Source organism: Polyodon spathula, chromosome 24, assembly GCF_017654505.1.
Source record: "Polyodon spathula isolate WHYD16114869_AA chromosome 24, ASM1765450v1, whole genome shotgun sequence".
In the NCBI taxonomy this organism is placed as follows: Eukaryota; Metazoa; Chordata; class Actinopteri; order Acipenseriformes; family Polyodontidae; genus Polyodon; species Polyodon spathula.
In genome coordinates this window covers 3,523,184-3,538,907 of record NC_054557.1, presented here as the reverse complement: position 1 = coordinate 3,538,907, position 15,724 = coordinate 3,523,184, and the positions used below count along the sequence as shown (strand labels likewise).

At 38.8% G+C, this 15,724-nt stretch overlaps 1 protein-coding gene across 1 annotated transcript in view; it reads right to left on the bottom strand.

Annotated features, from left to right (window-relative positions):
- Nucleotides 1–15,724, bottom strand: part of LOC121299327 (leucine-rich repeat-containing protein 49-like) — a 212,292-nt gene that overhangs the window by 143,720 nt on the left and 52,848 nt on the right. Inside the window, exon 8 of the mRNA XM_041227018.1 lies at nucleotides 4,107–4,250. Within this exon, the coding sequence (XP_041082952.1) occupies nucleotides 4,107–4,250 (144 nt within the window). The remainder of the gene's footprint in view (nucleotides 1–4,106; nucleotides 4,251–15,724) is intronic.

Below are 15,724 nucleotides of genomic sequence, written 5' to 3'. Positions count from 1 at the left end.
GCCTGCTGCACCACTTAGCCTGAGTTTGCTTTGATTTAAAAAAAAAAGCAGACATTATTTCATGAGTGGGTGCCCAGGACTGACACTGGTCGACTGTGTCAGACCTGACTGTCAGCACCCGAAGGGTAAACAACTCTGCTCCCTTCTCTTTCACTCCCAAATTCTTAATTAATTATTAGCACCATTCCATGCACAGACTGCCAAAATAACAAGTGAAAAACTAAAGCAGCAAAACAATTCCTGGTATGCTGTGTTGGGGATGTGGCTGTCATTTCTGCAGTTCTGCTTTCTAAGCTGGAAATGATCCAGCATTTTTATTTTTATTTACAGGCAAGAAGGTTGTTTCAAGACTGCGACACAGGAACAGAAAGCATTTTGAGATGTTTACAGATCTATACTATATGAAATTAGTCTGTCACACCTGTAAATATAAAATCAGAGCTCTTAGTGTCATGACGGCTTCTGTATTATGCACATGTAACATACTGACATACATGAACAAACAGCACCTCCCTGTTATTTCAGATTCGGATAATCTCAATAACTGGCTGTAAAGAATGTCCTTGCCAAGTTTCTTCACAACTGAAGCAGCAGTGCGACAAACAAATGCACATCCATATATATATATTCCAAGATTCTAACACATTCAATAACCTGTGACCTGCCCTAACCACATGTCATTTGATATATGGTTTTCTAAATATATGTTTAGTACAATACAATATCTCATATCCAACTCACTGTGGACTGGGGAGTAAATATGTGAAAATGTCAGATCTGCAAACATCGAAAGAAAATTACATTTACACATGCACAAATAGGTTACTGGACAAAAATAAAGCGCAGGTGCATTAAACATGGGAAAATGCTTTACTTTAAAAGTAAGCGAAAGTAAACAAGATTAAGAATACATTGCTATGTGATTTACGATATAAAACAAGAAGATCTCTTTTTTCAGCCATGTTAACCAATCATCAGACAAGCATTAGTTACGCTGGGTCTGCCTCCACCGCTTCTAATGCTGCAGAGTTTCTCGTCTTGGATACACAGCTGTCGTATCCTGTGACGCTAAAGCATAATGTTTAACTGTTTGGCTTTATCACTCAGAATTGGGCCAGATATTGGCATCTCTTCATTCGTCCTTTGTACAAACTGATAAAAACTGCTTTTTCTGTTGGCAAGCACTGAATGATTCTGTTGATCGCACAAATTATTTTAGATTTGTTTCTGCCTTCTTAATATCTGTCACAGTACTTCTGCCTATCCCAAAATCAGCTGCTATCTTTTCCCTAGTTTCTCCCTTTGGCAGGCTGGCGAGTGGACAGAGGCCCAGAGACAGTCTGTAGTTCAAAAAAATAACTTTTATTATAAATAAACACAAAAATGAAAAGGCACAAGGGCCAGAACAAAGCGATTTAAACACAAAAAGAAAGACAAAAAGCAAAACTTACAAAAATAACAATTTCCAGGCTGGGCAATGCCTTCACTGGATTCAAACTTTCCAAACAATCAAAAAAACCAACCTGCTTCCTCAGCTCCCTCCTTCCAAATGAGAAGCAGAGGCCTCCTTTTATGTCAGGTGGCTGGGCGATGATTGATCGTTAATTAAATTAATCATCTAATCAACCCCAGCCACCTGAACACAGTGAACCCAGGCAGGTAGGGGAATTTAACCCCATCCCTGCCAATTTCTAAAGAGCAGAGCTGTGCTCCGCCACACTCCCGTTTCAAGTTTTGAGAGGATTTCCCATTTTTGTTGGATTGTTAAAACACGCTTTCTTTTTGTTTCCATCGTGGATCCTGCACATGCTGCCTTCACCATTACCCCTGTACTGAGCGTGGGCAGTTAATTGGTCAGGGTGTTTATGTGACGGTGAGATGTGAGACATTTCACTGAACTTGTAACATATGAATGGATGGGTGCTTCTACCAGGTACATGTATCCCACGCAGGGGGAATAAATATCCAATTTAGTGTGAATTACAGTGGCTCTCAAAAGTATTCACCCCCCTTGGACTTTTCCACATTTTATTGTGTTACAACATGGAATCAAAATTGATTTAATTAGGAGTTTTTGCCACTGATCAACATAAAAAGTCCATAATGTCAAAGTGAAAAATAAAGTCTACAAATTGGTCTAAATTAATTACAAATATAAAACAGAAAATAATAGGTTTCTACAAAGGACGAACGAAGTGAGACCCACTGAACCTTTAGCTCTCCTGAGCTGTCTGGGGAATTGCTGCAGTGAGGGGAAACAATAACTGGATGCAGGAAAATGGGTTTTATTCTCATTCATATGTGTTTTTTCAATTAAATTACAGACTGGAGAATACAGCCCTTTAATTTCTTCTACATTTTACCTGAATATTCAAATAAACTCAGCTGCAGCATTGACTTCCAAGAAACTATTCAAAAAAATCCAGTAGAATTGTTTTGTGTGAATATAAAGAGCTGTGGACAATACCCTAAACGGCTTTCAAAACCAACGCCAATCCCCATCCATATCGACAAGGCACCAAAAGAGCGCAGCAGATCAAAGCCATCAGCAAGTCCCATTAATAACAATAAGCGCACAGCACTCCGCTACAGTGATTGCTCATGCAGATGGCATAATTTCCAAGGGGGTATGCCTCTCTCTTACTGCAGTGTGGAGATCGCTCAGCTCTTCATGTTCAGACAGCAGCTCCCCTACACTAGGCTGTGAGCCAGGAAAGATCTCACCCATCATTACCAAGGCTGGCATCAAAGGGGAATCTGGCCTCTACTGAGTATATTTGAAATATCCAGGGTCTGTAATGCTGCTGTGGCAACTGAAAAACAACAGACTATGAGGAGACCCTTTTGTGGACATTTAAGATCAGTTCTAGTAGCCTAGTGAAGAAATCCATAGCAAAACTGTAGTTGCAGTGATTAAGATGTGATACAGTCTTCAATAAGTTAGGTACTATAATAGTTAATGGATACAAAATGAATGTTCATAGAATTCTGGAGTTTTTCCACAAATGAGGATATGATATGAATTCACAAGTAACCCTTTCTTATTGTTAATCTTTTAAATTTACTATAGCTGTTCAATGAAAAATGAAAGTATCAAATCATTCCAGGTATTAACACTGTTATATAAACAGAATGCTCCATAAATATTCAAGAGTGCTGTTATTTCCCTCATGAGGATAGTACATTTAAACCTTTATTTAACAGCTGTTATTGGAGAATCAATTTCCGCATCAACTTAAAATGCGGTGCAATTTGGTGTGCGATTCGCCTGGTCATACTGTCGCTGGATTTGATAGATTCCAAAATCAGATATGGTAAGGTAATGTGATATGGTAATATTAACTCACTCCAAATAAGAAAAAGTTATTTGATGCCAGCAAGGACTAATGTTGTGATACTATCATTTTCACTGAACAGATCATTTTGAAAAAGGAATGCCTGGGTATCATAAAAACATAAATGGACAAAACTGGATGAAAGGGTTCATATCCCACAGATTCAAAACTGTCTTATTGTGCATCTGGAGAAGGGATATACAACTTCATACAGCAGACATTTCCAAATGCATTAGTCTGCAGTTTATACAACTCCAAACTCTGTAAACAATATCCAAATACATCTGAAACATGCCACAACATATGGAATATACCAAAGCTATATTCCATACGCTGCATGCTCATATGATGCATTTGCTAAAATTGAACTATAAAGTAGTAACAGCAAAGGTAATTATGTCAAATTACATTCTTACATATGATGTAAAAAGCACTAGAGGAGAGGTATGTGTCCTTGTGTGTTTCAGGGAAAAAAGGGTTAGAACATAATCCTGTGACAAAATTGAACAGGAACAACACTGGGGAATGCCAGAGAAGACACATAGTAGAATATTGAATAGATAAGAAAATGGTATAGATTGCAGAAAGCAGGGGTGCACAGTTCCAGTCATAGGTATTATACATAATTGAGTAATTAGGAGGTTAATTTGGTTCAAACAAGTACATTTCAGGTATAGGTGGAAGAAAAAGGACTAAATTGTGCACCCTTAGTAAACACTATCCCATTAACAATCCTGTCCAGCAAGCGACATGTGGGTCCAGCTCACTCACCACAGTTGTGATGTGGTTACGACGGAGGTTGAGTTCAGTCAGTGAGTTCATTCCTCTCAGCTCCTCCACACACACAATGTTATTTCCAGCCAGGTTCAGCACTCGCAGCTCCAACAGGTGAGACAGGTTCTCCATTTTAGAGATCTACAAAAGACACCAGTGCAAGTGAATAGAGATCCATGCTGGAGTTTGTGCTGCAGCATACTGATACTTGATTGAGGAATATCCTACACCCTTACCAGAGCTGGAACAGAGGATCCAAAACCACAATGGGTTACGAAACTAAAGACACAACCAAATAAGCTGAATGAATATGCAGATGTCAAACACAAAGTGGGCCTTAATCAAGTTTACCATTGTAATACCCTTGTAAACACTAGTAAAAACACAGTATACCATAGTATATCATTGTAAATCACAGTAAGTCAGAGTTAACCATGGTAAACGACAAGTTGAAATGACAGTATAGCACAAAGTGAGGCAAAATATGGTAAATCATGGAAAGAGAAATACATACAATTGAAAATAGTTATTTACCATAACCCACAGTCTGTGTGAAGTATTTAATTCACAATTCATCATTCAGTGTACTGTAATTAATGCAAAACGAGAAATAAGTCACATCTTTTGGGCATACCTTTCATCTTTATTTGTTCAGTTGTGTTCTAGTTTCTTTACAGTCTATTACTATTTTGTTAATGAAAATGCTTCTTATTTTTTTGGTTTTGCAATTGTAGTTTTCGTTAATGCAGTCAATCACCTTATTCGTTCTGCAATCATTTTCTTAGCTGCTCTCCTATAAAAGGTGTCTGTCTACAGAATTTTGGGGTATGTCAGCATCAGAAGCCTTTTACCCAAGAATCTCTGGGCCAAGTCTTGTGTACATATTTACATACATATTTTCTTTTTGGGGGGGATCTGACTTAAAGAAAGTTTTAGTTTTTTGTTCAACTCAACTTGAAAAATCGTAATCTTGGCAACTTGAAAAGAATGAATTGAAATGCTGAAACTGAAAAAAAACAGAAATGGTACCATACAATACAGTGTCTAGGGCAAGTACTGGCTATACACTGATTACCCTTTAAATTTTTAATATTTAACAAGATAACACCAATCATAATAATATTTTAAAATACATACAAGTTCAACACGTTGTACTCACCCCCAAACTAAAAGTTTCATTATTCTAGTTCAAATTTTGGCAGTTGTATTATGTTCAGATTCTCATTATGTTCTATATGTTCTGTACAGTGAATGAATGCAAATTGTCTTCAACATAAGTATGGTAAAGTTGCATTTTGGATTTGCTTTCTTTCAGTTTATGTACGAAAAAAATTACATATACAGTGTGCTTCACAAGTGCAATATGGCTTTAATCAGTTTGTCTATGTGAACAAAAGATCCATCAACCAAAGTGGCACAAGAATCATTGTGTTTAAATTCTGTACAGTAAGAATTTGATGTACATAACTTCCCATTCAGAACATACCTGTTATACTTTTCACAATCCCTTTTCTTTATGTCACTGTTCAACAAAGTTTTAAGTGCTAGGACTTCTCTCACACTTAAAATACAAGATGAAGGGCATCCAAGTGCAACACAATTTTCTTCTACACAATTTACATTTTTCAGCATTCGATCATTACCACTCAACCAACAGTACAAATCATGTACTCTTTCGGGGGCATCTGGCAATCTTAGCAAAAACATTTAGTTTCTTGTAAGCAAAGAATATTCTGAAGTAGTACACATTGTGTGCCGTGGAACATCTTTAAGATTTTGCCATTGGCATCCTCAAAAATAAATGCAGAATTATACCACAAAGGACCCCATTGCTTAACACTTGGAGCCATGAACTATATATGAGATGTATTCTGGTCCATAAAGATTAGCTATGTCCACAAGAAGAAAGTTCAGCTTTGTATATTTCCTCATTTGAAATCTCACAAAATGGTGGTACTTATACCATAGTACATAAACACGATAAATGGTGGTATTTATACCAGGATAAATAAACATGGTTAATGGTGGGATTTATACCATGGTAAATGGTGAACATGGCACTTATACCATGCTAACTGCGAAAATCCTATAGTGTATTTATTCTATTTTATTACCACAGCAAACTTGAATAAAGGTGAACAGGGGGGATTAATGCATGTATCTTGAAAGTTACTCTAGTAGAACCTGTTTACGGTCATCTGAACTTAGAGGTCATCAGCTAGCTTGTCCCACTTCTCTTCAATGGCTGTGCGAAGTTGCTGGATATTGGCGGGAACTGGAACACGCTGTCATACACGTTGATCCAGAGCATCCCAAACATGCTCAATGGGTGACATGTCTGGTGAGTATGCAGGCCATGGAAGAACTGGGACATTTTCAGCTTCCAGGAATTGTGTACAGATCCTTGCTACATGGGGCCATGCATTATTATGCTGAAACACAAGGTGATGGCCGCGGATGAATGGTACGACAATGGGCCTCAGGAACTCGTCACAGTATCTCTGTGCGTTCAAATTGCCATCGATAAAATGCAACTGTGTTCGTTGTCCGTCGCTTATGCCTGCCCATACCATAACTCCACCGCCACCATGGGGCATTCTGTTCACAACGTTGACATCAGCAAACAACTTGCCTATACGATGCCATACATGCTGTCTGCCATCTGCCCGGTACAGTTGAAACTGGGATTCATCCGTGAAGAGCACACTTCTCCAGTGTGCCAGTGGCCATCGAAAGTGAGCCGAACTGCAGTCAGGTCAAGACCCTGGTAAGGACGACAAGCATGCAGATGAGCTTCCCTGAGAAGGCTTCTGACAGTTTGTGCAGAAATTCTTCGGTTGTGCAAACCCACAGTTTCATCAGCTGTCCGAGTGGCTGGTCTCAGACGATGCTGCAGGTGAAGAAGCCGGATGTGGAGGTCCTGGGCTGGCGTGGTTACACGTGGTCTGCGGTTGTGAGGCCTGTTGGACGTACTGCCAAATTTTCTAAAATTAAATTGGAGGCGGCTTATGGTAGAGAAATGAACGTTCAATTCTCTGGCAACAGTTCTGGTGGACATTCCTGCAGTCAGCATGCCACCTGCACGCTCCCTCAAAACTTGAGACATCTATGGCATTGTGTTGTGTGACAAAACTGCACATTTTAGAGTAGCCTTTTATTGTCCCCAGCACAAGGTGCACCTGTGTAATGATCATGCTGTTTAATAAGCTTCTTGATATGCCACACTTGTCAGGTGGATGGATTATCTTGGCAAAGGTGAAATGCTCACTAACAGGGATGTAAACAAATTTGTGCACAAAATTTGAGAGAAATAAGATTTTTGTGCGTATGGAAAAATTCTGGGATCTTTTATTTCAGCTCATGAACACTTTACATGTTGTGTTTATATTTTTGTTCTGTATAAAAAAGAAATATTCTGCAAGACAGCTGTCAATTCTTTATACCTGAAATAACTCCTTTGGATGCTAAACAGTGCCTGCATTCTCCCAAGGCATTTCATTCATTACTAAACCAGTATAGTTTGCTGTGAGCATTAGAAACTCCATATAAAAACTGGGACAAAATATTGAAATACTCAAAAGACGTATATTGGGTGGAAACCAGATCATGTTTATATTCATATAACAGAATTTACAAATCACTGTATATTAAAGTATAACATGCAAAGGAAACCAATGCATAAATAACGACTGAAATAATAACAGTCTACTGTACAGACGAGCGGATCTCTTCTTTGCCTTATAGGTAGTGTGATGGGGTACTAGGTTTACTTTACTGTAATATGGCATTAAGTATACTTTTTCAGTAAATTCAAAATTAAAGAATATTTGAATACGCATTTACATTTTTAAAGAATATTTGAACACAAAAAACCTGTTTGTCCCATCACTATTATTATTCACACTTTACTACCTACTATAGTCACTATCTTATAACTAGCTTTTACTTTTAGATAATAAACATAATGAAAAATTATATTCAACTACCGTAATATAAAAGGTACATACAGTGCCTATAGGACAGTGGTTTTCAAACCTAAGGGGGCGCCGATACCTGACTGTAAAATACTTTTTTCTGACATCCTGACACGATTGTACACAGGCCAGCAATTCACTCACTGCAACAAGAGACTCACTGCAACAACAGATCCCAGATCAGAAGGAGGCTCTATTATACAAATCTCTGACTGAATGCTTCATTCCAGCCACTTGTTCAAATTCATAAAGAGACTTATCCAATTCAAGTTATATCAGTCCCTCGTTTAAAATGTTCAGCTTTTTCCCCCGGCTCATGTAATAAGAATTTTATCAAAGTTAGTACAACATCCACTGTGAACTCATCATGCTTTGCAATATCTACATTTTGCCTTATTAATTATAACATCTTTGGCTAACAAGAAACAAACTTAGATTTTTTAACGTTAGCTGAGACATGGCTGAAGCAAGATGAAAATCAAACTCTGGTAGAAGCCTGTCCTACAGGTTTGTCCTTCAGTCTAAAGACGAGCCCAATGGGAAGAGGTGGTGGTATTGCAACCATTTTTGGTAATCATTTTAATGTTATTGTGAAAAAACAGATGGCTATATATCATTTGAAATACCATCTTTTAAGGTTCATGCCCAAACTTCTATTCTAGTCTCTTATTTATCGTCCTCCTAGACCTAACGCTCTGTTTTTGTCTGAGTTTAGTGAGTTTTTATCAACAATTGCTGTCAAGCATGATAGGATTCTACTTCTAGGTGATTTTAATGTACATGTTGATAGCGATCCCCTTGATTTTTTTGGCATTACTAGAGTCATTTGGTTTTACTCAACATATTAAAAGGTCCTACTCATATTTATGGCCATACACTAGACCTGGTTATTTCTGGTGGTCTGCATATTCAGAACATGTCCATTAATGATATAGCAGTTTCTGACCACTCTGCTATTATCTTTGAAATTGTATTAGCTGGCTCAATAGTTAAGCTGGTACATTGTGTTAAAACTAGATCTCTAAATTCATTAACATCTGATAAGTTAATGCAGATGGAGATCGACTGGACTTCAGATACATTATCAAAGCTGGAAAGATAGTATTTTAACGTCACGTCTTTAGCTCAATCAGTTTATTTCGTCGATCTTATTGACAAAAATAGGAACAATACAAGATTTCTTTTTCAGTCAATAGCAAGATTAACAAATCCGCAGGCAGAGTGTGTTACACAGAATATTCCTCCAGTAAGTTGTGAAGAGTTTATGAATCACTTCAATAAAAAAGTGACCGACAATAGGAATCAGTTGAGCAACTACATACCACATCGAGATAAGTTGACTGATATAAACAATGATACAAATATTCTTGGTCTGTGTGAACCCAACCACATCTTACAGCACTCTTGCTTGACAAGTGAACAAAAGCTGGATGCTATAATTAAAAAGACAAAACCCACAACATGTGCATTAGATCCCACTCTTACTACACTTTTGAGAAAAGTATATCCAAAAATAAATAACACAGTTTTAAATATTATTAACAGCTCATTCTCATCAGGTATTGTTCCAAATTCTTTGAAGACTGCTGTAGTAAAACCCCTGCTGAAGAAGCCTATCCTCGATCCCAATGTGCTTAATAATTACAGGACTATTTCTAATCTCCTTTTTTGTCCAAAGTGTTAGAAAGAGTAGTGGCTGAACAATTAAATAAATTTCTTGCTGCACAGAACTTTTCTGAGAAATTTCAGTCAGGTTTCAGGCCTAATCATAGCACTGAGACGGCACTGATTCAAGTGGTAAATGATATGTTGTTGACCTCTGACATGGGCTCGCCTTAAGTACTCGTTCTACTGGATCTAAGTGCTGCTTTCGACACCACTGATCATTCTGTCTTAATTAATCGCCTTGAACATTTAGTGGGATTGTCAGGTACTGTCTTGTCCTGGTTCAGAACCTATCTCTCTAGTAGGTTTAAGTTTGTTAAAGTCGAGGAGGAGACCTCTTATGTGGGGTTCTTCAGGGTTCTATTCTTGGCCCAATTCTGTTCTCTCTATATAAGTTACCTTTGGGAAATATCATTCGTAGACACAGTTAATTTTCATTGCTATGCTGATGACACTCAGCTTTACCTGTCTCCCAAACAGGGTGATGTATCTGCTGCTAATATTTTGAATACCTGCCTTGCTGCTATAAAACACTGGATGTTTAAAAACGTTTTAATGCTAAACTCAGACAAAACAGAACAGATGATAATGAGACCTCTGAAGCAATACAAGAACATAGATTCATCTGATTTTCTACTTGACGGTCTCTGTACAGATTCTAGAGCAGAGATAAAAAAAAACCCAAACCCAAAATACTAGGTGTCATTTTTGATCCAGACCTCTCCTTTGAATCACACATTAAAAATGTTACAAAAAATTCCTTTTTTCATTTAAGAAACATAGCTAGACTGAGAGGTATGCTTTCCAAGCAGAATGCTAGACTGTAAGAGGTATGAAATCCAATTTAAAGCTCCTGATTATTGTAACACTTGTTAAACATATTTGTAATACTTTATTGCTGATTATATATATATATTATATATATATATATATATATATATATATATATATATATATATATATATATATATATAGTGATAAACCTCAGGGCATGGTCCTGAATGGGAGATATGTGAGGGCAGAGATTAGGACTTTGTCCTTACACAAAATGGAGGTCCCAATAGGACTACAGTTCACAAAATGGTCGCCACCACAAACTACACTACCCAGGATCCTTACCAGGTAATTAAGGTATGTCAGCACACCTGCAGGTGATCAAGAGGTAATGACCAGCCCTATAAAAGGAGCAACCTGACAGCACCACAATGAGAGGGGAGTAGGAGGAGTTTGGTGCTGTGGTTCGAAAGGTTTGGTTGTATTTCTTTTGATTTTTGGATTGCATTATTGTGTATGACCCTGGACTGTTTGGATAACCCTGTTGGCTGTTTTGACCCTATTTTGGATGACTACCTGATTCTTTGTGAACTCTGGTTTAGCTTTATGACTCTGATTATTGGACTTCCCTGGAAAATAAACACGCAGGTAACATCCTGTTTAAAATAAAACTTACAGTCATTGTGTCTACTGTGTTGTCCCCGCTCATACTTGTGAACAAAGTCCATAAAGAAGGACCAACTTTGTCACATTTGGTGGAGAATGCGGGCACCAGTACATTCTGGTTATTTTGGATTATGCCACTCGATATCCTGAAGCTATCCCGTTGCGTACCATGGCCTCTAAAGGCATAGCAAAGGAGCTTATGCTCATGTTTAGTCGAGTGGGCATCCCAAAAGAAATCCTTACAGACCAGGGCATCCCATTTATGTCACAGGTTATGGCAGACCTTTGTAAGCTCCTTAACATAAAACAGCTACATACTTCAGTGCATCATCCACAGACTGATGGCCTAGTGGAGAGATTTAACAGAACCTTGAAATCTATGCTACGTAAGGTGATTGATAAGGATGGGAAAAATTGGGACTTCATGTTACCATATTTGATGTTTGCCATTCGTGAGGTTCCACAGTCCTCACTGGGATTTTCACCCTTTGAGCTAGTATACGGGAGGCACCCACGGGGGATATTAGACATAGCACGGGAAACCTGGGAACATGAGTCAACACCCTATCATAGTGTGATTGAGCACATCACCAAAATGCATGATAGGATAGCAGCCGTCACCCCAATTGTGACAGAACAATTAAGACAGGCAAAGGAGCACCAACATTTTATCTATAACCGACAGGCCACATTATGGGTGTTTCAACCCGGGGATCGGGTGTTGGTTTTAGTCCCCACTGTTGAGTGTAAATTGCTAGCCACATGGAAGGGACCATGTGAGGTGATAGAAAGGGTAGGGGAAGTGAACTATAAAGTCCGACAGCCAGGCCGAAGGGGGCTTGAACAGATATATCATGTCAACTTATTAAAAGCTTGGAGAGAAAGAGATGTTTTGATGGCAATCGAAACGTATCCCATCCCACCAGTAGGAACACCTGAAATCAACATAGCACCTACACTTTCCCCAGAACAGGCACACAAGGTGAAAGGTCTTGTGGAAAAAAATAAGAGGGTGTTTTCAGGGATACCAGGTAGGACACAGGTGGTTGCGCATGACATTATCACGACACCAGGGAAGAAAGTGAATATGAGACTGTATCGGGTCCCAGAAGCTCATAGGGAAGCCATAAGGGCAGAAGTAAAAAAAAATGTTAGAATTAGGGGTTATTGAGGAGTCCACCAGTGAGTGGTCAAGCCCTATAGTTTTGGTTCCCAAACCGGATGGCTCGTGGCGGTTCTGTAACGATTTCAGGAAATTAAACGAGATCTCAAAGTTTGATGCATACCCTATGCCAAGAGTAGATGAACTATTAGATTGGATAGGGAAAGCCTGTTACATCACCACCCTTGACCTTACAAAAGGATACTGGCAAGTCCCCTTAACTACTAGAGCTAAAGAAAGAACAGCTTTTGCGACCCCTGATGGGCTGTTCCAATATACTGTATTACCATTTGGCCTACATGGCGCCCCGGCCACCTTTCAATAACTTATGGACCGGATACTGCGGTCCCATCAGGCATATGCGGCAGCATAACCCTGTTGGCTGTTTTGACCCTATTCTGGATGACTACCTGATTCTTTGTGAACTCTGGTTTAGCTATATGACTCTTATTATTGGACTTCCCTGGAAAATAAACATGCAGATAACATCCTGTTTAAAATAAAACTTACACTCGTTGTGTCTACTGTGTTGTCCCCGCTCATACTTGTGAACAAAGTCCATAAAGAAGGACCAACTTTGTCACTATATATATATATATATATATATATATATATATATATATATATATATATATATATATATATATATATATATATATATCTATATGTGTTTATATTTGCTGATTATATATATATATTTGTATGTGTTTTTCATGATGTGTTTTTCATCATGTAAAGCGCTTTGTGGTGACACCTGTTAAAAGCGCTATACAAAAATAAAGATAGAATGATTGATTGTAAATGCTCTGAGGCGCGGTAAGTGGCAGACTCGGTGGGCCTGCCTCCAGTATGATTGACTGATCAACTATCTAAGCAGAAGAAGAAAAGAAAAAAAAAGTTTGGGATACACTGCTATAGGAAGTATTCACCCCCCTTGGACATTTTCAGTTTGTTGTGCTACAAGCTGAAATCTTGATGCATTTAAATGGGATTTTTTTTACCCTTTGATTTACACAACCTACTCAACACTTTGAATGTGTGAAAAAATGGGGGGTGGGTGAAAAAACAAATTAATTAAAAATAAAAACCTGAAAAGTGTTCATAAGATAAGTATTTCACCCCCTTTGCTATGACACTCCTAATATAAGCTCAGGTACATCCAATTGACTTCAGAATTCACACAATAAGTTAAATGGAGTCCCTCTGTGTACAATAGAAGTGGTTCACAGGATCTCAGATTAAATACACCTGTCTCTGTAAGGTCCCATTTATTATTAAGATTATTAAGTAGTGGAAGGTGTAAGGGACCACCAAGACCCTGCCTAGATCAGGCCGTCCCTCCAAACTGGATGACTGAGCCGAGGAAGAAAGAGACTGATCAGACAGGCTACCAACAGACCAATGGCAACTTTGCAAGAGCTACAGGCTTTTATGGCCAAGACTGTTCAAAGTGTACATATGACAACAATATCCTAAGCACTCCACAAATCTGGCCTGTATGGTAGGGTGGCAAGAAGGAAGCCATTACTCAAGAAAGCCCATCTTGAATCCCGTTTGAAGTATGCAAAAAAATACTTTGTAAAAGAAAATAATTCTGTAGCCATGTGGCAAAAAAGATTTGTGGTCTGACAAAACTAAAATGGAACTTTTTGGCCTAAATGCAAAGCGTTATGTTTGACGAAAACCCAACACAGTGCATCGCCCAAAGAACACCATCCCTACTGTGAAGCATGGTGGTGGCAGCATCATGTTATGGGGATGTTTCTCATCGGCAGGGACTGAGGCACTTGTCAGGATAGAAGGAAAAATGAATGGAGTGAATGGCTGAATACTTACTATAGGCACTGTATATTTGTACAGAGCAGTGACTGGCTACTGATTTGTACCAACCGTTATAACTGAGTGGAAATGAAATCTCTGATGTCCTCATGCCAGCTCCTAACACATAGTCTCATTTTAATTAACAATCAATATCTACATAACAAAAAAAACAAAAAAAAACAGCCACAATAGACAGATTGTACTCGTTGCTAACTGTATAAATGATGAGACAGCATTCTATTGCATTACACCGTTTATATACATATAAACACTTAGCCATTTCTATTTAAGGTTCAGCGTTCTGGGATTTGAATGACAACTTGGTGTCATACAACTTGGTGTCATTCTCCAGCTGGACTCACAGTGTGAGTAAACTCAACACAGTTTATCCTGAGCTCAGCCACAGTAGCTCAGCCTCACCGTTATCAGGAAACCTGCAGCAGTGAGGGTCTCAGACAGGGCTTTACAACATAGACAGAGACAGGATAGCACCACCACTGGTTATAGTAGAACACGCCTAATGGTCACTTTTCAAACCTCACTTCAGAAATACATTTTGTAGGAGTCTTTTTAAGGAAAAGATAAGATAAGATAAGGATAAGACTCCATATCCCAGGGGGCTCCCCAGTGGCGCATCCAGTAAAGGCACTCTGCTCAGGATTGCAGGATGTGCCTTATAGCACAGAGATCACAAGTTCAAATCCAGGCTATGTCACAGCTGACCATGACCAGGAATTCCTAGGGGGCAGCACTCAATTGGCCAAGCACTGCCCAGGTAGGGAGGGCCTAGGTCAGCAGGGGAATCCACAGATCACTGCACATCAGCAACCCCTGTAGCTGATAGGGCACCTGTGGTTCACAGTGGAGCCACCATACCTGTGTTGTCCTCCAGCACTACAGGTTTTGTGGTTTTGTTGTGGATCTGCAATGCAAAAATTGATGGCTTGGCAGGAGCACATTTCAGAGGACACAAGCTCCAGCCACCATTTCTCAAGTCAGCAGGGGGGTTGCAAGTGGTGAGCCAAGGATACAGAAAACAATTGGGCATTCCAAATTGGGGAGAAAAATGAGGGTAAAAAATTGGCAACGACTAAACTTATAAAGAAAAAAAATATATCTCCATTCCAGGTTCTACTATCTGACAGCACTACACTATCAGCGATCAAAGAGAAAACAGAGTCTGCAGAAAGAGGGTGGTGCAGTTTAGAGACAATTTGGCAGGTTATAAAAACAGTGTAGCTGTCAGTGGGTCTCTGAGTCTTTAAATCTACTTTTTTAATGGAAAGAAATGATCACATAGCTCCATCGGGCAGCTCATACAGAGACAGGTGGAATACAATTTTATAGTTAGCTCCTTAATTTTGGTTTCACAAGGAACTGCCAGAGTAGAAAACAGCTTGGAGGGAATTACATGTAATTCAAGCTTCTTTCAGAACTTTATTTAAGACAGAAATACTACACTTTAGTTCCTAGTATGAGTCATCTCCCCATTAGAACTTAGATTAGCAGGAACGCTTAACGGTGTTCTCATCAACAAAGACATGACTATAAAT